The 24029-nt window shown below is 44.1% G+C and overlaps 2 protein-coding genes across 3 annotated transcripts in view; one reads left to right on the plus strand and one right to left on the minus strand.

Moving 5' to 3' along the window:
* psen2 (presenilin 2) overlaps positions 1–5363 on the plus strand; it is a 43476-nt gene extending 38113 nt beyond the window's left edge. The window contains exons 9-10 of the mRNA XM_072498473.1: positions 2098–2216; positions 2557–5363. Of these exons, the coding sequence (XP_072354574.1) occupies positions 2098–2216; positions 2557–2712 (275 nt within the window). The 3' untranslated portion in view covers positions 2713–5363. The remainder of the gene's footprint in view (positions 1–2097; positions 2217–2556) is intronic.
* A 3485-nt stretch (positions 5364–8848) lies between these two features.
* dpy30 (dpy-30 histone methyltransferase complex regulatory subunit) lies at positions 8849–23449 on the minus strand. 2 transcript variants are annotated; one of them, XM_072498474.1, is made up of 5 exons: positions 23337–23439; positions 14887–14933; positions 14736–14783; positions 13288–13430; positions 8849–9164 (listed from the first exon to the last, which is right to left on the minus strand). In XM_072498474.1, exons 1-5 carry the CDS (start codon positions 23344–23346, stop codon positions 9092–9094), a joined length of 321 nt encoding a protein of 106 aa, XP_072354575.1. In that variant the 5' UTR covers positions 23347–23439; the 3' UTR covers positions 8849–9091. The 2 variants fall into 2 exon arrangements, with proteins under 2 accessions (XP_072354575.1, XP_072354576.1); XM_072498475.1 differs by lacking the exon at positions 14736–14783 and having other exon boundaries at positions 23337–23449.
* Positions 23450–24029: the final 580 nt, after the last annotated feature.

Raw genomic sequence — 24029 nt, forward strand, 5'->3', positions numbered from 1 at the left:
ACCTGAACCTTCTGAATATTTCTCTTGCCCTTGCACCGGCGACGGTGAGGAGAAATTCAATTTTTTCCCTATCATCCAGGTCTTTGAGTTCAGCTGCCACCAGGAACAATTCGAAATTTTGCCGGAATCGCCGCCAGTTTTCGTGGAGGTCGCCGTGGCACTGGAGCGCCTGCGGAACCGAGAGCTTGTACATCATGCCTGGGCACTGCTGGTTGTCTGTGTACACTGAGGTATGCCGGCAGGTATCGATCCACTCCTGTACCATGTGGTGTTGGGTGCTCTGGTGCACAGATGAGCCAACACAGTTGTATGTGGTACAACTCTATTTTATTATAACTCTTATAATACAGTTCGTTCTGGATACTCTGCACGTGCTGTCTCCCTGAGTGTGTTTGGCAATAGATGTGTCCTGGTTCTCCTCTGCAGCTAATACTGACCACCGGGGGTCGTGTCTGTGCTTTTATATCTTTCTGTCATTGGTTGTGGTGTTGTGTGTTCTGATTTGTCTGTTGGTGTGTCTATCATGATGTGTGTGTTTGAATATCATGACACCACCCATCTTCAGCTGCTTCATTCATGACCTTCCTTCCATCATCAGGTCAGAAGTGGGGTTGTTCAGCACCATTCGCAACACCTCAGATACTGAATCAGTCCATATCCTTCTGAGGCAAGACCTGGACAATATCCAGGCTTGGGCTTGAGAAGTGCCAAGAAACATTTGTATCACAGAAGTGCCAGGAAATGACCATTTCCAACAGGTGCCAGGAAATCACCATCTCCAACTAACCATTCCCCTTGACGTTCAATTGCATTACCATCGCTGAATCCCCCACGAAAACATCATGAGGTTATCAATGCCCAAAAACTGAACTGAACCAGTCATATAAATACTGTGGCAAAAAACTCAAGAGCACCCAGAGGAAACCCACGCAGACAGGGGGAGAACGTGCAGACTCCGCACAGACAGTGACCCAAGCCTGTAATCGAAACTGGGTCCCTGGCGCTGTGAAGCAACAGTGCTAAACACTGCTACCATGCCACTATCGACACATAGTGGCAGCAGTGCATACCATCGAGACGATGTAACACGGTAGCCTTGTGGATAGCACAATTGCTTCACAGCTCCAGGGTCCCAGGTTCGATTCCGGCTTGGGTCACTGTCTGTGTGGAGTCTGCACATCCTCCCCGTGTGTGCGTGGGTTTCCTCCGGGTGCTCCGGTTTCCTCCCACAGTCCAAAGATGTGCAGGTTAGGTGGATTGGCCGTGATAAATTGCCCTTAGTGTCCAAAATTGCCCTTCGTGTTGGGTGGGGTTGTGGGGATGGGGTGGCGGTGTTGACCTTGGGTGGGGTGCTCTTTCCAAGAGCCGGTGCAGACTCGATGGGCCGAATGGCCTCCTTCTGCACTGTAAATTCTATGATAATCTATGATGCACTGCAGCAACTTACCAAGGCTCCTTCAACAGCACCTTCCAAATTGGCAACATTTATCACCTAGGACAAAAGAAGCAAATACATGGGAACAACACTGCCTCCAAGTTTCCCTCCAAGCCAGACTCAATCCTGACTATATCACTGTTCTTTCACTGGGTCAAAATTCTGGAACTCCATTCCTGACCGCATTGTGGATGTACCTACACCACATGGATAGTTCAAGGTGGCGGCTCAGCACTACCTTCTCGAGTGCAATTAGGAATGGCCAATAAATGCTGGTCTAGCCAGCGAAGCCCACATCCAGTGAAATAATTTTTAAAAATCATTCTCGTCCTTTCTCTCATGTATTAAATCTAGTTGTCCTTTAAATGCACGTATCTATTTGCTTCAACTGGTCTATGCTGCAGCGAGTTCCACCTTATAGCACTCTGGGCAAAGATGCTTTTCCTGAGCGGATTTACAGATTTATGAGGGATTATCTTATTATTCATGGTCCCTAGTTTTGGACTCTCCAGGTGTAAAATGTTTACTGGATTAAATTCCTTCATATTTTCAAAGACCTACATCAGGCCTTCACTTTTCTGGAGAGAAAAGGCCGAATCTGTTCAATCTTTCCTGATGGTTATAACCTCCTAGTTCTGGTATTCTTGTAAATCTATTCACAGAGGGCGTGAAGCTTGGCTTGGGGGACTTCATCTTCTACAGTGTCCTAGTGGGCAAGGCTGCAGCGGGTGCCAGCGGAGATTGGAACACGACCTTGGCCTGCTTCATTGCCATTCTGATTGTAAGTTAAGAGGAGTGATTCTAACGTTTCATTGGAGGTTGCCAACTTTCCAGGGACTAAGATTAATATCCCAGGGAAGTGGGTGCAAGCAAAAAAACACAGGAGTAAAATTCAAGGAGTTGGTTACAAAGTTTTTTTTCTTTCCTTTGTACACTTTTGTTAGATCTAAATATATTGGACAGATGTTGGGGGGTTGAGGTGACCAATGGTGAGAGAGTGGGGACAGGTCACATGATGACTGCTCCAGGAATATGTCCCAGCAAAGTTGGCAATCCTATGTTTGTCCCATTGTGTACATTGGTAGCAACAAAGTTACCCCCTCTCTCTTTGCTTTCGACAGGGATTGTGCCTCACCCTCCTGCTGCTGGCCGTGTTTAAGAAAGCCTTGCCTGCACTCCCCATCTCAATCACCTTTGGCCTGGTGTTCTACTTCTCCACTGACAACCTGGTGCGGCCTTTCATGGACACACTTGCTTCCCACCAGTTTTATATTTAGGAAGCAAGGCGTCCAACCCCCGTCTGATTAAAACCCCACTTCATTTGAACAGATGGTAGCCATGTGCAAGGTTGGGGAAAAATGATCACTGATGTTACATTGTAGAGCTTTAAAAGAAGGAATTTTCATTTATATATTCATAATTTAATGATGCAAATATTCTAACCATTTGAAGTCTGACAAGCAAAGTGTGCAAGAATGAATTTTACAAAGTGTGTTTATAGAAATAAATTATAAAAAGTAAGTTTTATCAGTAACCTAAACCCACATTTAATTATGTTACCCCACTCCGTCCCCATCAAGGGTTTTGTTTTTGGTGTGTAAGGAGCTGGAAAAGTAAATAGGAGGAAAACTAGAAAGGCGGATGGAAAATGTGGTGCAGCGCACAGAGTGGTTTCGGACTGAAAAATACAGAAACTATTCTATTGTGTGTCAATGAAGAATTTTGTTTTTTTGATCGCCAAGGTGGAGGGCAAAGAGTTTGATGGAGTAAAGATTTGGAGGTGGTGAGTTTATTATCCCAGCATTGATTTATCAATTTTTAATCACTAATATGAAGGTAAAAGATGCACACATTTTATGTAAATTATATCCCACAGCCAACAGTTTTAAGTTCTGCAGTCCTGCCACATCCAGCGTGAATTGGTGGCTAATTAAACAACTCACTGGACGAGGAGGCTCCACAAATATTCCCATTCTCAATGATGAGTTGCCCAGCACATCAGTGCAAAAGATAAGGCTGAAGCATTTGCATCAATCTTCAGCCAGAAGTGCAAGTGGGTGATCCATCTTGGCCTCCTCTGGAGGTCCCCAGCATCATAGATCTTCAGCCAATTCAATTCACTCCATGTGATACCAAGGAATAGCTGAAGGCATTGGACACTGCAAAGGCTATGGACCCTGACAATATTCCGGCAATAGTCCTGAAGACTTGTGTTCTAGATCTTTCTGTGCCCTTCATCAAGCTGTTCCAGTACAGCTACAACACTGGCACCTACCTGGCAAGGTGCAAAATTGCTCAGGTATGTCCTGGACAGACAAATCCAACCCAGCCAATTACTGCCCCATCATCCTACTCATATCATTAGAAAAGCGCTATCAAGCAGCACTTACTCAGTAATAACCTGCTCACAGACACTGTTTGGGTTCCTCCTGGGTCACTCAGCTCCTGACCTCATTACAGTTCAAACATGGACAAAAGAGCTGAACTTCAGAGGTGAGATGAGAGTGACTGCCCTTGAGATCAAGGCAGCATGTGACCAAGTATGGCATCAAGGAACCCTACAAAAAGTCAATGGGAATCAGGAGAAAACTCTCCGCTCGTTAGTCATAACCTGGCACAAAGAAAGATGGTTGTGGTGATTGGAGGTCAATCATCTCAGCTCCAGGATATCACTGCAGGAGTTCCTGCAAGCCCCAACCATCTTCAGCTGCTTCATCAATGATCTTCCTTCCACCATAAGGCCAGAAGTGGGGATATTTGCAGATGACTGCACAATGTTCAGCACCATTCATGACTTCTCAGATACGGAAGCAGTTCATGTCCAAATGCAGCAAGACCTGGACGATCCACTCTTGGGCTGAGAAGTGGCAAGTAACATTTACGCCATGCAAGTGCCAGGCAATGACCAGCTATATCAAGAGGATCTAACCATCATCCTTTGACATTACCATCGCTGAATCCCAGTATCAACATCCTGGGGGTTACCATTGACCAGAAACTTAACTGAACTAGCCATATAAATACTATGGCGACCAGAACCGGTCAGAAGCTAGGAATCCTGCAGATGTTCACCATCTACAAGGCATGAGTCAGGAGTGTAATGGAATACTCTCCTCTTGCCTGGTTGAGTGCAGCTCCAACAACACAAGAAGCTCAACATCATCCAGGATAAAGCAGCCCACCCGTTTGATTGCTACCTCTTCTACAAGCATTCAATCCCTCCACCACTGACTAACAATGGCAGCCGAGTGTACCATCTACAAGATGCGCTGCAGGAACTCACCAAGGTTCCTTAGGCAGCACCTTCGGCAGCACCTTCCAAACCCACGACCATTACCATCTAGAAGGATAAGAGCAGCAGGTACCTGGGAACCCCACCTGGAGGTTCCCCTCAAAGTCACTCAAAATCCTGACTTGAAAATATATCATTCCTTCCCTGTTGCTGGGTCAAACCCTTAGCATTCCCTCCCTAACAGCATTGTGGCTGTGCTTGCGCTTCAGGGACTGCAGCGGTTCAAGATGGCAGCTCATCACCACCTTCTGATGGGCAATAAATGCTGGCCTATAGAGATGCCACACCCATAAATTAATCAAATATAATGTTGCAGAACCAGTGGCCCTCCGGTCAGTGAACGAAGAGTCACCTCCATGTTGAGTTTACCAATTAATGTGTCTCTACAAGGATAATTCCATTTGGTTATTTTAAAAGAACTTTAAAACAAATGTTTAATGGCACTAGAACTGTGAATGTGATCACCGACTGGATCATTTGCAACAAATCGCAAATACTGTGTGTAAGGAAGTGATTTGTACCTAACAATCTCACCAAAACATTACCTCAGGTTTTTGTACAGTAAGTAAAATAGAATTTCACAATTATCTCAATTATAATCATTGGGGGAAGTACCCAATAAAATGTTTTATTGAATGCATTGTATAAAGTGCAGCCTTTTTAGAAATTAGAATGAGGTATAAACTTTACAATATCCTGTTCCCGGAGTGGAGCTTCATCCAATAGAAGCATACGTCTGGGGTAAGGCTATAAATATACTCGGGCACAAGCCACATTCTCCACTTTGATTTTGAGGTGGCACAGTGATTAGCACTGCTGCCTCACAGCACCAGGGACCCGGGTTCAATTCTGGCCTTAGGTCACTGTCTGTGTGAAGTTTTCACATTCTCCCCATACCTGCGAGGGTTTCCTCCCAGTCCAAAGATGTGCAGATTAGATGGATTGGCTATGCTATATTGCCCGTATCCAGGGATGTGTAGGTTAGGTTGAGGGGTTATTGGGATAAGGCAGGGAAGTGGGCTTGGGTGGAGTGCTCTTTCAGAGGGGTCTAGCAGACCTGATGGGCTGAATGCCCACCTTCTGCACCATAGGGATTCTATGATTCTACGAATACTCCAACCTGGGTTCCTATATAGCAATGCCTTGCACCAGGACTACAGCTTCATAAAATTAATCTTGGATGTCTCGGATTCAGGAGGGAGAAAATCTATATTGTTAATTCATGTAAAAGTATTATAACTAGTGTGCTGGAACTTAAAAACCATCCCCACATCTCTAAAAGAATGAGGACAGAAGGATCAAAGTACATTAATTTATGATTGGCAAAATAACTTTTTTTGAGAGAAAGTTATGATTTTGGAATACTGGCTGAAAGGGTGGCGTAAGTAGTTAATTAATAACGTACAAAAGGGAATAAGGAAAATATTCACAGGGCATGTGGGAGAGTCTTAATTGGATAATTCGACCAGAGAGCTGTCACAGGCATAATGGGCCAAATGAGTGCTTTCTGTACTGTATCATCCCAAGATTCGTATCAATATATTTGCAGAAAATGTCATGCAGCTAAAATCTTTTATTCGTGACCTTCTGAAATCACCTTCCTCCTTCTCGGGTGGAGTAAAATGATCAAGTGTTTCAGAGAAATGTAACATATTCATTTGTATTATTAAATGAATGCAAGTTGTCCTAACTGAATCAAGTGAATCCACAACCACTACCATCTAGAAGGACAAAGGCAGCAGGTACATGGGAACAGCACCATCTGGAAGTTCCCCTTCAAGCCATTCTTGAAAATATATCGCCGTTCCTTCACTGTAGCTCGGTCAAAATCCTGGAACTCTCTCCCCAATAGCACTGTAGGTGTACCTACACCATATAAGACTTCACTAACTCAAGGCGTCTGCTCATCGCCACCTTCTCAAAAGCCATTAGGGATGAGCAATAAATGCTGGCCTAGTCAGCAATGCCCATACCCCACTAATTATTTTTAAAAATCAACTGTTGCTCTACATGGTCACTTGCTGCCTCAGAAATGACATTGGGTTCAGGCCTCATATCACCAAAATGTAAACAGTCCGCTTGCTCAATCATCATGCGATATCATGTATGAAAGACCTAGTTTATAGATGGGCAGCATGGTAGCACAATTGCTTCACAGCTCCAGGGTCCCAGGTTCGATTCTCGGCGGAGTCTGCACGTTCTCCTCGTGTCTGCGTGGGAAGATGTGCAGGTTAGGTAGATTGGCCATGCTAAATTGCCCTTAGTGTCCAAAAAGGGGAGGTGGGGTTACAGGGTTAGGGTGGAGGCGTGGGCTTAAGTAGGGTGCTCTTTCCAAGGGCTGGTGCAGACACAATAGGCCGAATGGCCTCCTGCACTGTAAATTCTATGATGATATGTCAAGAGAGATGCATAGATAAGCCTGTTGGATAGTTAATTCCAGTAAAATTGAAAAGGTATCAATGACAGACTATAAACTTATAACACTTGTTTACTATGTGATATAGCTTTCCTCACTTGTTACCCAAAATTCCTTAGCTTTGTATCAATTTTAACATGATATTGCCAATGCCAAATTTGTTTGATAAGAGCTGGCTATAAGGCCGTGTTCTCCAAACTGAGAAATAACTATCAACTCTAACCTGTGTTTTCTGGCAACCAACTTACCATGTATATGGCTGCGCTTAGTTACATCATGGCCCGTAACTTCCTCAGGGTGAATCCCAGCAGACTGACAATCTTGATGGAATTATCCACTAAATTAATATTGCAAAGCTCTTGTCTCGCCCAACTTTCCTCACTCAAGAATGGGTGAGGCAGGAGCAGCGAAGCAAGGCCACCCCCTCCTTTACGGCACTAGCTGCCAAAAACAAGATATTTAAAGGGAGACGTTTCAAAGGAAAGTGGTTCGGACAATCTGGGGGATGTTCTGGGAAGGCCATGTGTCCGTGCGAGGCTTGGTCTAGGCGTTTAAATTGTTACTCTGGCAATTTGTTTCCCCCTTAACTCTTTCAATGTAATTATCAGGATAAAACTGGCAGAACCATCCGAGTTAGCGATTTAAATTGTTTCTGTTAGATGGCTCCCAACCCAGCTCAATTGTCCAGAGCAATTTGGCATTTCTGGACAATTACTGGGTAAACCCTTACATGGGAACTTCCTAGAGGGATACCCCAGCGCATCATTGGGGGTACCCCCACCCAATGCGGCACTGGGGAAACCAGAGAGTTATGTCTCCAGATGTATAACTTCTTAAGACACTTTATTCATTACTTTTTGGGGAAACACAGTAGCGCAGTGGCATTGCTGCACCTACCACTGCCATGCATTTTTAAATGCTTATCAACTTAATCTCTAGGTTTGTCCACTACAAACATTTGTGCAACTAGCCTATAGTTATCTAACTTACCTCTTTTCTCTTCTTGAGCAGAGACGTTGCATTAGCTATCTATCAGTTCAGAGACACAATTTTGCATTTTAGGAAATTGAAAAATTGTGTTCAGAGCCTCCAAGTCCACATGCTTTGTTCAAAATCCAAGAGATGCAATCCATTTAGGCCCAATTACACCATTTTGAATATTGCTCATTTTTTCATAATTAATGCCTTTATCGCTGACTTTTATTGCGCCCCATACCTATACATATACCTACATTACTTACATCAACTTTTGTCAGAATGGAAACTTTAAACATCTTCACCGTACCTACATCCTCTATGACTTGACTTTCCTTCATTTGAGTGGTCACAGTTACTGTCCAATTTTTTTATTTTTAATATCTTTATAATTATTTTCCTTTTATGTTACCTGCTGGCCTTTTCATAACCTCTTTCAATCTCCTTTTACACTGCTTCACTTAATTTCCCTTCATGCTATCTTTCCTCACCCTAGGAGTGCAATGCATTTGAAGATTCCCCATTACTAGTCTATTGTCCTTTTTAGTTTTCTGCCCAGCGTTGATAATTTGAGCCAGATCTTGTGTTTCATGTCTACCCTTTGCCATATTACTTAAACTTTCCTCAAATACTACTGCCACATTGTTAAATTTGCTTGGGTATTCCCTGCAAAAGAAGGCAGTCTTTTCTGAAGTGCAATATTGAATGATGCAAATAGCTATTAATGAACTGATGTAAAAACACAACTGGTTTATTTAACATCATAATGTTTACATAAATAACAGAAAATGGTGAATAACTGTGCAGTTACCATTCTTTATATTGATAATTGGCCTCGTCATGCATATTCTGGTCTTCTGCATTTACTCATTTTTTTCCTTTCAATTGTTTTTACAAACCACCATGATAATCTAAGAGTCACCTCCCCCTTCTCAACTTCATGGGACTGGTGACGTTTTCAGTTCTGTGTAAGCTAATTTCTCTCTTCAAACTGTGACTTGTTCTTCAGAAGGTAAGCGGCCAAGAATTCAATAGGATTGGGAGGTCTGGAAAACAAAATTTACCAAGTAAACAATATGGTAAAAAAAGTTTAACTTTTTTTTTAAGTTGCAGAATTGATGTTGTGAAACATCTAATGTACAATCTTATCTCACATGCAGAAGTTAGACCATATAATTTAAAAACAAAGCATGCAAGTTCACAGTTTAAAAACACAGGGCAGTATAAAATTAAGACACGTCAAGCCATGCATTATGGAGGTCACACACCAGTCCTCTTCGAGTCATTTAAGTGTTCCAAAGATTTGGTGCTCTGCTTCCTGTTTAATTTGTGGATTGTTAAAGTTGCAAAAAATTGGATTATTCTCAAACCACAACCTGCTGACTCTAGTCACACTTGCTGCAGGGGCTGGTTTAGCACAGGGCTAAAGGGCTGGCTTTTAAAGAAGACAAAGGCAGGCCAGCAGCACGGTTCAAATCCCGTACCAGCCTCCCCGAACAGGTGCCGGAATGTGGCGACTAGGGGCTTTTCACAGAACTTCATTTGAAGCCTACTTGTGACAATAAGTGATTTTCATTTCATTTATAATTTCAAGAAATGGTGGCACAATGGTTAGCACGGCTGCCTCATAGCGCCAGGGACCTGGGTTTGATTCTGGTATTGGAGTTTTCTCTGGGTGCTCCGGTTTCCTCCCACAGTCCAAAGACGTGCAGGTTAGATAGACTGGCCATGCTAAATTGCCCCTTAGCGTCAAAAGAGACGCAGGTTAGGTGGGGTTATGGCGATACGGCGGAGAAGTGGGTCGAGGTAGGGCCCTCTTTCAGAGGTTCAGTACAGACGCGCTGGGCCAAATTGCCTCCATCTGCACTGTAGGGATTCAATGGATATATTAACACCATTTACTTTGAACCACGGTAATATGAAGGAAAGGCTCTTTTGGCATCTTGTAAGTTCAGAATTCTATAAAACGAGTAACCAGAATTTAGATACAGTACTGCCCACAATGCATTCGGAGAAGGTTCAATTTGGAATTCAAGCTATAGACAACCGGTGGGAACTGAGGATTTCTCTACTAGCCTTGATATTTATATTCTAAAAAATTAAACTAGAGAATTGAAATAATCCCAAATGTGAGAAGTTTTGTGTAACTGCTCTCAGTTGTCACCATTATTAGCCTACTTGAATATTTCAGTAACGGATATGTATGGCCTTACAGGCTAAACACAAGCCACAAGAAGGATCAGATAATGGAATGAAAGTAATTGATGGAATTATGAGATTACAATTGGATTCAGTCAAAGATTTTAAAGGCAGCACAGTGAACATACATAGCTTCATTATTACCTGCAATTTTAGTTAAGTAGCACCTACGTTATTCAGAATAATTGAATACTGAAACACAGAAGGAGGCCAATTGTCCCATTGGGTCTCCGCCGGCACTTTCGAATAGTAATCCTGTTAGTCCTTCTACTCCACATCCCTCTAATTTGTTCTCAAAGTATTTATCCAATTCTCTTGCGAAAACTTCATCTGTGTCCATCATATCCAAATTCTAACCATTCGCTGCATAAAAATTTCCCTCAAAGTTCCTTCTGATTCTCTTGCCAACTTGTGTCCTCTAGTTATCGTCAGCCATTGGAAACTGTTTCTCTTTATTTATTAAAGCTGAACCATTCATGATTTTCAGCATCAAAATATCAAATTTCTTAGCCATCTCTGCTTCAAGGAAATCACTAATTTCTCCAGTCTATCCACATAACTGCAATCCCTGGGACCATTTTAGTAAGTCTCTTTTGTACCTTCTCCAAAATCTTTATCTCCATCCCTAAAGTGCGGTGCCTGGAATTTGACACAGTAGTCCAGCTGGAGTCAAACTAATATTTTGTGTAGGTTTAGCAAAGCTTCATTGCTTTTGTACACTGTTTCTAGGAACCTATACAATTTGTGAATTGCTTTGTTAACCTGTCCTGCCAATTGTGCACAAGCATCCTTAGGTCTTTCTCTTGAAACTTTTTAGACTGTATTATCTCTCATTCATACTACTAAAATGGATCATTTCACAATTTGCCGTGTTGAATTTCAAGATGTCCCCCCCATTTCACCAGCCTATGTCATTTTGAAGCCTATTACTATCTACCCGTGTTCACTACAATTTCAAGTTGTGTATTATCTGACAATTTGAAATTGTGCCCCGCATCCACAGTCCCATGCCATTAACCTATAACAAAATCGACAGTGGCCCTCGTACCAAACCTTGGAGAAGATACATCCCCTCTAGAGTCCACAATACAAACATTCACCACAACTCTTTCCCCTAATAAATTTTGTATCCGTATTGCTACCAAACTTTAAAGAATGGAAGTGCTCCAACTTTGCGAGACAATCCAGTTTTAGACAATTTTGACTGGGCTCTGCTTAGGAGCAAGAGATCATTCAGCCTTGAATGCTGAAACAGTCCCATCCCAGCTGCATGAAACCAGCAGCATAGTTTTGATCTCTCTCTATTTACACTGGTACAAAAGGAGCCTTATATTCCTAGGACAAGGTAATGAAGAAGTACCTACCTAGAGATATGTGCTGCCAACGGCAATTGCAAATGGAAAGGCAACCCTGACCAGCTGATCCCAACCTCATTATAATGCCTAACGTTGGAGGAGTGCTGTTAGCAAATGTATAGATAGTAACTGTCAAATCCTACACTAACCATCATCATGGGCACCCAGCATGTGGTAAATCATTGGCGCTTTGGACTGATTTTACCAAAAACGCTTCCTATTAAGAACAAACTTCCATTGCATTTAGTCTAGAATGGGTTTGAACCAAGAGGAATGGATTAGATTTGTTTATTGTCACGTGTACCGAGGTACAGTGAAAAGTATTTTTCTGCGAGCAGCTCAACAGATCATTAAGTACATGAGAAGAAAAGGGAATAAAAGAAAATACAATAGGGCAACACAAAGTATACAATGTAACTACATAAGCACCGGCATCGGATGAAGCATAGAGGGGTGTAGTGTTAATGAGGTCAGTCCATAAGAGGGTCATTTAGGAGTCTGGTAACAGCGGAGGGGGAAGCTGTTTTTGAGTCTGTTCGTGCGTGTTCTCAGACTTCTGTATCTCCTGCCCGATGGAAGAAGTTGGAAGAGTGAGTAAGCTGGGTGGGAGGGGTTTTTGATTATACTGCCCGCTTTCCCCAGGCAGCGGGAGGTGTAGATGGAGTCAATGGATGGGAGGCAGGTTCATGTGATGGACTGGGCGGTGTTCACGACTCTCTGAAGTTTCTTGCGGTCCTGGGCCGAGCAGTTGCCATACCAGGCTGTGATGCAGCCAGACAGGATGCTTTCTATAGTGCATCTGTAAATGTTGGTAAGGGTTAATGTGGACATGCCGAATTTCCTTCGTTTCCTGAGGAAGTATAGGCGCTGTTGTGCTTTCTTGGTGGCAGCGTCGACGTGGGTGGACCAGGACAGAGTTTTGGAGATGTGCACCCCTAGGAATTTGAAACTGCTAACCATCTCCACCTCGGCCCCTTTGATGCTGACAGGGGTGTGTACAGTACTTTGTTTCCTGAAGTCAATGACCAGCTCTTTAGTTTTGCTGGCATGGAGGGAGAGATTGTTTTCACTGCACCACTCCACTAGGTATTCTATCTCCCTCCTGTATTCTGACTCGTCGTTATTCGAGATATGGCCCATTATGGTCGTATCGTCAGTAAACTTGTAGATGGAGTTGGAACCAAATTTTGCCACGCAGTCGTGTGTGTATCAACTGTTGAATGCATCAACTTCCATACTACTTTTCAAAAAACATAAATTACTGAGGATAGAACTGCTGCTCTATACAGACCTCCAAGTACATCTTATCCTGCTCATGGGACTTTGCTCAATGACCTCCTGACCGACCATTGCTTAATATATATATATTTAAACCAAGAGTAACATTCACAACATTAATAAGATTCAGACACTTACTGATTCTGTACATTAATTGTTTGCACCTCACAAAGCACAGAGCAATAGCTTTGAAATATAGCTCCCACTTATCCTGTAATTTTTGAAAGAATCCTCTTAGCCCTCTCAACAATATATATATATATATATAATAGGTGATTTTTTCCCCCCCAACATAGCTCCGAAAAGAGTACATACTCGCTTTCCATAAACATCTTACCTTTCTTTTGCCAGAACTGAAAGGCCTTGCAAAAGAATGGGTACCACCGTTTGATCCAGATACGCCCGAGTTGGAAGGGACTGCAGATCCACTTTCTGTTTAGATGTTTTCTCCGCATTCAGTTTTTCATTTTCAACTATCCTCTGTACCATTCAGAGAAAAAAATTATACAGCTTTTAACTTTAATCTTCACTTTGCATCTTCAACCAAAGTATTTCGTTGCAGTTTGTAATTCAAATAAAATAGTATTACTACCAATAACAAGTAACGTAAAGTTCAATACAAATGAAGTTCCTTCCACAGAATACTTTAAAAGTAGAATTTGTGATTATCCTACTTTACTCTTCTACTCATCTTCCCAAGCAAGAGTGCAGCCAGTGCTCCCAGACAAACACCATTCAGGCCTGGCTTCACTAAGCGAGCAGGATTCAGGACAACTCTTGTGGGGAACACCTTCAACCGCAGTGTATCAAAACAAAGAATTTGTATGATGGGCAGCAAATTAAATCTGGCATAATGCTGTATAACCCAAAACAAGTCCTCCACATGATATTCTTCATGATCCACCTTTGTCTCACTCAAGTGTCCATTGCTCATGTGTAGGCACAAACAGCTATTTAGTGGGCTATTTGACTGCAAGGGCTTCACACACAACATTTTCCTGCCCGAATATACCTTACAACAGGAGGGTCATTTAATAAGCATCAGATAAGGCTGACAAAGAGAGCAGTCAGAATAGCAAGGAACCTTAAAAGAGAAGAGCATTAAATGGTTAATAGACTTTCTCCAAGTGTTCAAGGAAAAACTATATTAAAATGCCAAGCCATAATTATTTTTATGACTCTCATTATTGGTTCATTGGATGCTGCCTGGAATGGTAACACACCCACACAGCTCTAAAGAGGAGATTAGGAAAGGTTTAATGAAAAATAAAAAATAGGGAGGATTCTGCATAATTTATAAAAGTCCATGACTCAGCCATATGTGTAAACTCACTACTGAATTTTAAGCATCAATATAATGCCACTTCTCATAAATGGTTATAGTCTGCACAGTCAAACCTATTTACATACAAAATTGGACAGTAGATAGCCTAGGAAAATAAATGCTACTGGCAAATAGAAGAGCTAAGCAGCATTTAGAAAGATGCAACCAAGGCCAGAAGAGAGCATATTCACTGAACAGTATTCTAAACTCCCATGCCATATTAGCTCTATATCACACACACTGTTGACTCAAGAGACTGGCCACAAACACAGCCCTGTAGAGATTAGAAAAGCTTTAATGAAGGTTAAGTTTACCAAGTACTCATGGTTATACAGGGCATTGCAAATATGTATTGAAGATAACTCTGCAATTGATTTGCACAGAAAAACTTGCATGCACATAGGTTTGACTGTGCATGAACCTGTCCCTGGAATAAACTGCCACATGGCTCAGTTCAGTACCTGCACGTTCTCAGAGAGACCATATTCCGCATGAGGATTTTCTGATATCTGAAAAAAAACACTTCATCTGAGAACAGTGCTACTTTTGTCCTACCTAAGCAAAAACCAAGAAATATGTTCTTGTGTCTCACTTATTCCAGTCTAGTATTACCTGCATCTGTCCTTCCAGGTTTGGTTCTGCAAGTGTATCGCCAGGCTCTAGGAAAGTAAACACACTGGCATTAAAATCATTATCTGGGACATCTCAAAAAGGCTCTTCATCCAGATAATACTCGGAGGAGGGGGGGTGGGGGAAAAGAGTTCCTGTATGTTGATCGGACCGTCAATTCTGAATGATAACTGTTATGGGTATTGATGGCATCCTCTGGAGCCACGATCAAGAATCTCTGTTGCCAAGTTGGCGCCAGATAAAAATGTGGATGGAAAGATTCAGTTGCACGGTTCATGTCAGGACCAATGACTTGGGGAAGTAATTGGAGGAGGTCCTGCTGTACCAGGCAATAGGAGCTAAATAAAAGTAGGATTTCAAGAGTTATTACTCGAGCTACATGCTAATTGAACAAACAAGAAGGTGACCATGTGGGAAACTCTTTGGGGAAAGAAGGGTTCAATTTCATTGGACACTGGCGCAAGTATAGGGCCATGACGTAGCTGTACAAATGGGACATGCTGTTCCTGAACCCAGCTGGTACCAAGATCCTAGTGGAAAGGATAAATAGGGTGGTAATAAGGACTTTAATAAATGTGGTGGGGCAGGTTGACTCAGTAAGAAGTAATAGCAGAAATTATAATTTAAATATAATAAAAGAGAGACAAGATCAGAATCAGGTTACAAACAGGGATATAGATACTCCCTGATAACATGAATACTGAAATAACTAAAGTAGTTTCAGGCGGAGTGGCAAATAAGAAATATGTTCAGGTATACAATACAGGAAAGAACATTAGGACAGAAGGACAAATATTGGTCTTTTGCCAAATTTATACACTATCGGGTAATAGTATGTAAAATAAACAATAATTTGGAGGCTAATATACAGAATAGAAAGTATGACATGGTGGTCATTGTAGAGAAATGACAACAAGCTAGTCATGATTGGAAGTTAAATATTCCAGGACAAAGGGGTGGATTCTCCATTCCCCCAGTCAAAAGTTTCTTGGCAGTTTGGTGTTTGCTGACAGCGGGATTCATTACTCCTGCTGTGTCAATGGGATTTACCATTGAAGCCACCCATGTCGCTGGGAAACCCAGGGGCAGGGGCACGCTGTCCGAGGGAATCCCAACGACTGGAGAATTCCAACCAAAGTCTTCAGAAAATATATGGAAACTAGTAAAAGAGAGAAGCCTTATTGATTCAAGATACTCTTACAATATCAGTAATAGAGGCTTATAGGTAAATGATGGCAATCAGCAGAGATTTGTTAGAACCAAGGTAAAAGAGATGACTTAAAACTGTATATATAGGGAGTTGTCTACTGACCTCCAGATAGCAGAAATGTGTTAGTTCAGAAATTAGTGAAGCTTGTAGCAAAAGCAGAGTTTTTTCTTTTGAAAATATTTCATGAAAGCATTTATAATTTTTAACAACAATTTTCAAGAGAAAAACCAACAAAGTAAATAACACCCACCCAACCAACAACCAGACCCAGCCATCATGGCTTACATACAGTTTCCCAGTCCCCCTTTCCCACTATTAACTATTTCCCACCACAACCAACAACACCCCCCCCCCCTGCTTTGTATCTGCTGACTGCTTAATTTTCCCCCAAAACGTCAATAAACTGCTGCCACCACCGGGCAAACCTGAGCATCAATCCTCTCAGGGTGAACAATCTTCTCAAGCCTGAGAAACCCAGCCATGTCACTGACCCATTCGAGTCCCTCCACGCCAATAAGATCCATCTCCGGGCTACCAGGGAGACAAAGGCCAACATATCAGCCTCTCTCGGCCCCTGGATCTTCCGACACCAAAAATCACCACCTCTGGATTTGGAACCACCCGTACCTTTAATACCGTGGACATGACATCGACAAATCATTGCCAGAATCGCCTAAGCTTCGGACATGCCCAAAACATGATTTGTGGGCCCTCCCGCACACACCTATCCTCCACCCCTTCAAAGAACCTGCTCACATAGGCCACAGTCATATGCGGCCTGTGGACCACCTTGAATTGTGTTAGGCTATGGGTTAGTGACATAGCAGGGATTCTCAGTCTGGAAAAAATTAAGTTCGCCTTGAGGGGGAAAATCGGGGGGGGGGGGGGGGGGGAGAGAGGAAAATGGGAGGCATGGTAGTGTAAGACAAGGACAGGGAACTTAATATACGGGTAATCAGGAGACAGGGCGGGGGGGGGGGGGGGGGGGGGTCGCAGGGATGTTATTTTAACGTTGTTGCGTGTGTTGGCCCACTCGGTTGTTTAACAAATGTTAGATTGTTAAAACTAAAAATTACAAATGCTTCAATAAAATATTTTCTAAAAAAAAATTGTATTAGGCCAAGCCTGACGAGGACGCGTTAACCCTACCCAAGGCATCCTCCCACAGTCCCGCCTCTTAACTCCTTGTCCAACTCCCTCCCATTTTCGCTTTACCTCCCCTATCGGTTTTCCCTACCATTCCATGAGCTCTTTATAAATTTCCGAGACCTTCCCCTTCCCCACTCCCGTTTTCGACACTACCGTGTCCTGCATCCACTGGGTTGGTAGGTGGGGAAAGGTTGAAACTTGACTCCGTGCAAAGTCCCTCATCTTTTAAAAAAAAATTAATTTAGAGTGCCCAATTCAGCGTGGGCAATCCACCTATCCTGCACATCTTTGGATGCGGCGGCAAAACCTACGCAAAAATGGGGAGAATGTGCAAATTCTACACGGACACAAAGTCCCTCACCTGCACGGAGCGGAACCCTTACCCACCTGGCAGCTCAAACTCCTCCCCCAAGTCCTTCAAGCACGGAAAGCTGCCGTCAATAAACAGGACCCCTAACCGCTCAATCCCAGCTCGCTGCCACCTCCGAAACCCCCCCAATCTAGCCCCCCAGGCACAAATTGGAGCCCACGCTGACGCTCTCTCCACTCCCATATAATTCCGCCACTGTCCCCACACCCTCAAAGCCGTCACGACCACCGGGCTTGTGGAGTACCAAACCGGCGAGAACGGCAGAGGTGCCGTTACCAGTGCCCCTCCATGATGCCTCCTCCATCCGCTCCCACACCGACCCCTCCCCCACTACCAACTTCGTGATCATTGCTATGTTCGCCGCCCATAGTAGTTCCTGAAATTCGGTAGGGCCAGCACCCCACCCCCCAAGCACCTTCTTTACCCGCAGGGTTTTACCCGCCCATACGAACCCAGAGATCACAGTGTTCACCCTCTTGCAAAAAAAGCCTCTGGAATAAAAATAGGCAGGCACTGAAATACAAACAAAAACCTCGGGAGAATCTTCAACTTTACCGTCTGCACCCTCCCCACCAGTGACAACGGGAGCATATCCCACTTCTAAAGTCCTCCTTCATCTGCTCTACTAACCGAGCCAAATTCAGCTTGTGTAGCTGCTCCCACCCCCGTGCCATCTGGATACCCAAATACCGAAAACTCCCTTCCACCATCATGAACGGCCCGGCCGCCTCCCACAATTTCCTCTCCTGCCCCCTCGCCTGAATTGCAAAGTCCTCGCTTTTGCCCATATTCAATTTGTACCCCGAAAAACGGCCAAATTCCCCTAGGATCCTCAGGACCACCCACTCCACCTGATCAAAGGCCTTCTTCACATCCATGGCAACCACCACCTCTACCTCCCTTCCCTTAGAGGGCATCACAATCACATTTAGCAGCCTTCTGATGTTAGCCATTAACTGCCTCCCTTTCACAAACCCCTATCATCCCTGGCACACAATTCTCCATCCCCGAGGCGAAGATCTTGGCCAGCAGCTTGGCGTCTACATTTAGAAGGGAGATTGGTCTATGACCCACATTGTTCCGGGTTCTTAAGAACAAAGAAAATGACAGCACAGGAACAGGCCCTTTGGCCCTCCCAGCCTGCGCCGATCTGGAACCTTTATCTAAACCTGTCTTCTATTTTCCAAGGATCTACTTCCCTCTGTTCCCCACCCGTTCATATATCTGTCTAGATGCATCTTAAAAGATGCTATCGTGCCCGCCTCTACCACCTCCGCTGGCAAAGCGTTCCAGGCACCCACCACCCTCTGCGTAAAAAACTTTCCACGCACATCCCCCTTAAACTTTCCCCCTCTCACCTTGAAATCGTGACCCCTTGTAATTGACACCCCCACTCTTGGAAAAAGCTTGTTGCTATCCATCCTGTCCATACCTCTCATAATTTTGTAGACCTCAATCAGGTCCCCCCCTCAACCTCCGTCTTTCCAACAAAAACAATCCTAATCTACTCAACCTTTCTTCATAGCTAGCACCCTCCATACCAGGCAACATCCTGGTGAACCTCCTCTGCACCCTCTCTAAAGCATCCACATCCTTCTGGTAATGTGGCGACCAGAACTGCACGCAGTATTCCAAATGTGGCCTAATAAAAGTCCTATACAACTGTAACATGACTTGCCGACTCTTGTACTCAATACCCCGTCCGATGAAGGCAAGCATGCTGTATGCCTTCTTGACCACTCTATCGACCTGCGTTGCCACCTTCAGAGTACAATGGACCTGAACATAAGAACTAGGAGCAGGCCCCTCGAGCCTGGTCCACCATTCAATGAGATCATGGCTGATCTTTTGTGGACTCAGCTCCACTTTCCGGCCCGAACACCATAACCCTTAATCCCTTTATTCTTCAAAAAACTATCTATCTTTATCTTAAAAACATTTCATGAAGGAGCCTCTACTGCTTCACTGGGCAAGGAATTCCATAGATTCACAACCCTTTGGGTGAAGAAGTTCTGGAACACCACTAGTCACCTTTCTCCATTTTGAGGCACTCCCTTCCACCACTACTCTCTTCTGTTGCCCAGCCAGTTCTTTATCCATCTAGCGAGTACACCCTGAACCCCATACGACTTCACTTTTTCCATCAACCTGCCATGGGAAACTTTATCAAACGCCTTACTGAAGTCCATGTATATGACATCTACAGCCCTGCCCTCATCAATTAACTTTGTCACTTCCTCAAATAATTCTATTAGATTTGTAAGACATGACCTTCCCTGCACAAAACCATGCTGCCTACCACTGATAGTCTACTTTCTTCCAAATGCGAATAGATCCTATCCCTCAGTATCTTCTCCAACAGTTTGCCTACCACTGACGTCAAGCTCACAGGTCTATAATTCCCTGGATTATCCCTGCTACCCTTTTTAAACAAAGGGACAACATTAGCAATTCTCCAGTCCTCCGGGACTTCACCCGTGCTCAAGGATGCTGCAAAGATATCTGTTAAGGCCTCAGCTATTTCGTCCCTCGCTTCCGTCAGTAACCAGGGATAGATTCCATCCGGACCTGGGGACTTGTCCACCTTAATGCCTTTTAGAATACCCAAAACATCCCCCTTCCTTATGCCAACTTGACCTAGAGTATTTAAACATCCATCCCTAGCCTCAACATCCGTCATATCCCTCTCCTTGGTGAATACCGATGCAAAGTACTCATTAAGAATCGCACCCATTTCCTCTCACTCCACACACAAATTCCCTCTTTTGTCTTTGAGTGGGCCAATCCTTTCTCTAGTTACCCTCTTGCTCCTTATATACGAATAAAAGGCTTTGGGATTTTCCTTAATCCTGTTAGCCAAAGATATTTCATGACCACTTTATTGCATGTTTGAGATTTGTCCTACTTTCCCGATATTCCTCCAAAGCTTCATCAGTTTTAAGTCGCCTAGATCTTATGCATGCTTCCTTTTTCATCTTAGCTAGTCTCACAATTCCACCCATCATCCATGGTTCCCTAATCTTGCCATTTCTATCCCTCATTTTCACAGGGACACTGCACTCTAATCAACCTTTCCTTAAAAGACTCCCACATTTCAAATGTGGATTTACCCTTGAACAGCTGCTCCCAATCCACATTCCCAAACTCCTGCCAAATTTTGTTATACTTGGCCTTTCCCCAATTTAGCACTCTTCCTTTAGGCCCACTCTCGTCTTTGTCCATGAGTATTCTAAAATTTACGGAATTGTGATCGCTATTCCCAAAGTAATCCCCGGCTGAAACTTCAACCACCTGGCCGGGATCATTCCCCAATACCAGGTCCAGTATGGCCCCTTTCCGAGTTGGACTATTTACATACTGCTCTAAAAAACTCTCCTGGATGCTCCTTACAAATTCTGCTCCATCTACGCCTCCAACACTACACGAGTCCCATTCAATGTTGGGGAAGTTAAAATCTCCCATCACGACCACCCTATTGCTCCTACATTTTTCTATAATCTGTCTACATATTTGTACCTCTAATTCACGTTCGCTTTTGGTTGGCCTGTAGTAAAGTCCCAACAAAGCCAGTAGTGGCTTTTCCCCAGGGTAGAGGGGTCAATTACTAGGGGGCATAGGTTTAAGGTGCGAGGGGCAAGGTTTAGAGTAGATGTACGAGGCAAGTTTTTTTACACAGAGGGTAGTGGGTGCCTGGAACTCGCTGCTGGAGGAGGTGGTGGGGGACGATAGTGACATTTAAGGGACATCTTGACAAATTCATGAATAGGATGGGAATAGAGGGATACGGACCCAGGAAGTGTAGAATATTGTAGTTTAGTCGGGCAGCATGGTTGGTACGGGCTTGGAGGGCCGAACGATCTGTTCCTGTGCTGTACTTTTCTTTGTTCTTTGTAATGTTACTGCACCCTTCCTATTTCTTAGCTCTACCCATATTGCCTCAGTGTTCGAATCCTCCATTGTGCCCTCCTTAATCACAGCTGTGATATCATTTCTGACCAGTAATCCAACTCCTCCACCCCTTTTACTTCCCTCTCTATCCCTCCTGAAGCATCTATACCCTGGATATTTAGTTGCCAGTCTTGCCCTTCCCTCAACCAAGTCTCAGTAATACCAATAACATCATATTCCCAAGTACTAATCCAAGCCCTAACTTCATCTGCCTTACCTGCTACACTTCTCACATTGAAACAAATGCACCTCAGACCACCTGTCCCTTTGCGTTCATCATCTCTTCCCTGTCTACTCTTCCCCTTAGTCACATTGAGTTTATTATCTAGTACCTTACTGGCTTTAGTTGCTGCCTCTTTACTGACCTCGAACTTCCTAATCTGGTTCCCATCCCCCTGACACATCAGTTTAAAACCTCCCCAACTTATCCTGAAGTGGGTTCTTATCCCACTTCAGGATAAGAGAGATTGAGGCCTGTGACATCGTTGGGGGGGGGGGGGCACCCCTCGTTCCCTAGCCTCATTAAACCCCCTCATCAGCAAGGGCCCCAGCCCCTCCACCACTTCAAACAGCCCAATTGGGGCCACTAGGCCCTCCACCAGCTCGTCCTCCACCCTCAGAAACTCCAGTCCCTCCAAAAATCGCCTCATCCCCTCCACCCGGCTGGGGGTTCCAACTCGTACAGCCTGCTATAAAAGTCCCTAAACACCCTATTCACCCCCACTGGGTCCAAGTTCGTATTTCCCCCTCTGAACCTTATTTCACAGGTTCAAGCTGGTCTCCAGAAACCTGAACAAAATGTAAGCTGACAATGCTTCAGAGGTGACATCACTTGTGCAAGATATCATAAAATGCATTACATAAATGTTAAGGCCTTTATTTTATATACCATTAATTACTATGACACCTCAGGGGCTACATGCAAGTATTAACTATACTCTAGTTAAATGACATTTAAATAACTTGCATTTATTTAACACGTTTAATGTCCAAAAACAGTCTGAGGCACTTCACAGACATAGAGGAAAAATAGACGATGAACCACAGAATTAATTCTGGGGTAATATTCAAAAGTCTGGTCAAAGAGATGGGTTTAACATAGATCTTAAAAAGGACACAGAGGTAAAGCAAATTTCTGATTGGGACTTAAGCAGATTGTTAATAGTAGGACTGCACAAGGGACAACATGCGAGACTGGAGTAAGTCAGAGAGATAGGAAGAGAGCTTAGAGGGATTTAAACACATGGATAAGAAGTTTAATTGTTAAGACGTGGAGGGAAACCGAGAGTCAATTTGAGCCAAAGTTGCTCTGAGGAAGAGTCATACAGACTCGAGAGGTTAACTCTTTATTTCTCGCTCCACAGACCTGCTGAGATTTTTACAGCATTTTATGATTTTATTTCAGATTTCCAGCATTCGCAGTATTTTGGTTTTAGAGGAGCTAAAGTTGTTGGTTACAACAGATAGTCGTGTTGTTGTTTAACATTCCCCCGCAAACCTCTACGCCCACATACTGCTAACAGTCGTGCTGACAAGCCAATATGAAATACTGAAATACAGCCGGCTTTGCGGCCTGGCCACGCCACACTTGGTGCGGGGATTCCCCCAAACCTCAACTCAGCGAGCCCAGCTTCAGCTCCTTCCTCTCAGGCGACACTCAGCAAGTGCCTCCCACCCAGGACATTGATAATAAGCAGCCGAACTGGTTTTTTTTTTTAAAAGGAAGTTCAACCAACTCCAAAGCAATCTGCTTACCTTCCGCCATGTTTGTTGTCCGTTTCTACGCGCTACCCCGCGATCCCGCTGAGACAAGCTCGGCGATTGGTCGCCGCCAGGGCTACCATTGACCGCGTGCTCCCATTGGCCCGATTGTGACGTTAAGCGAGGAAGGCGGCGATTGGTTGATGGGTCAATGGATGGCGGATCTGCGCGCGCAGGTGTGGTGGTTGGTGACGTCCGAGCCACCACCAGGCGCATGCCCAACAAGTGCTGGCAGCCGTGAGGTGAGGAGGTGGTGCACTCCAACATGGTGCTGCCTCTAAAGTGCCGCGGGGGCGGGGAAATCAGGATTAACTGGGTCAAAGAGGGCCTTGGAACATTAAAAAAAAATTTTGAGTACCCAATTCATTTTTTTTTACAATTAAGGGACAATTTAGCGTGGCCAATCCACCTACCATGCACATCTTTGGGTTTTGGGGGCAAAACCCACGCAGACACTGGGAGAATATGCAAACTCCACACGGACAGCGACCCAAGGCCGGGATTTGAACCTGGGACCGTGGCCCCGTGAGGCAGCAGGGCTAACCCACTGCGCTACCGTGCTGCCCCTACTTGGAACAATTTTGACATCATACTCATAGGATTTACAGTGCAGAAGGAGGCCATTCAGCTCATCGAGTCTGCAGTGGCCCTTGGAAAGAGCAGCCTACTTAAAGCCATGCCTCCACC

Source organism: Scyliorhinus torazame, chromosome 4, assembly GCF_047496885.1.
Source record: "Scyliorhinus torazame isolate Kashiwa2021f chromosome 4, sScyTor2.1, whole genome shotgun sequence".
Classification (NCBI taxonomy): Eukaryota; Metazoa; Chordata; class Chondrichthyes; order Carcharhiniformes; family Scyliorhinidae; genus Scyliorhinus; species Scyliorhinus torazame.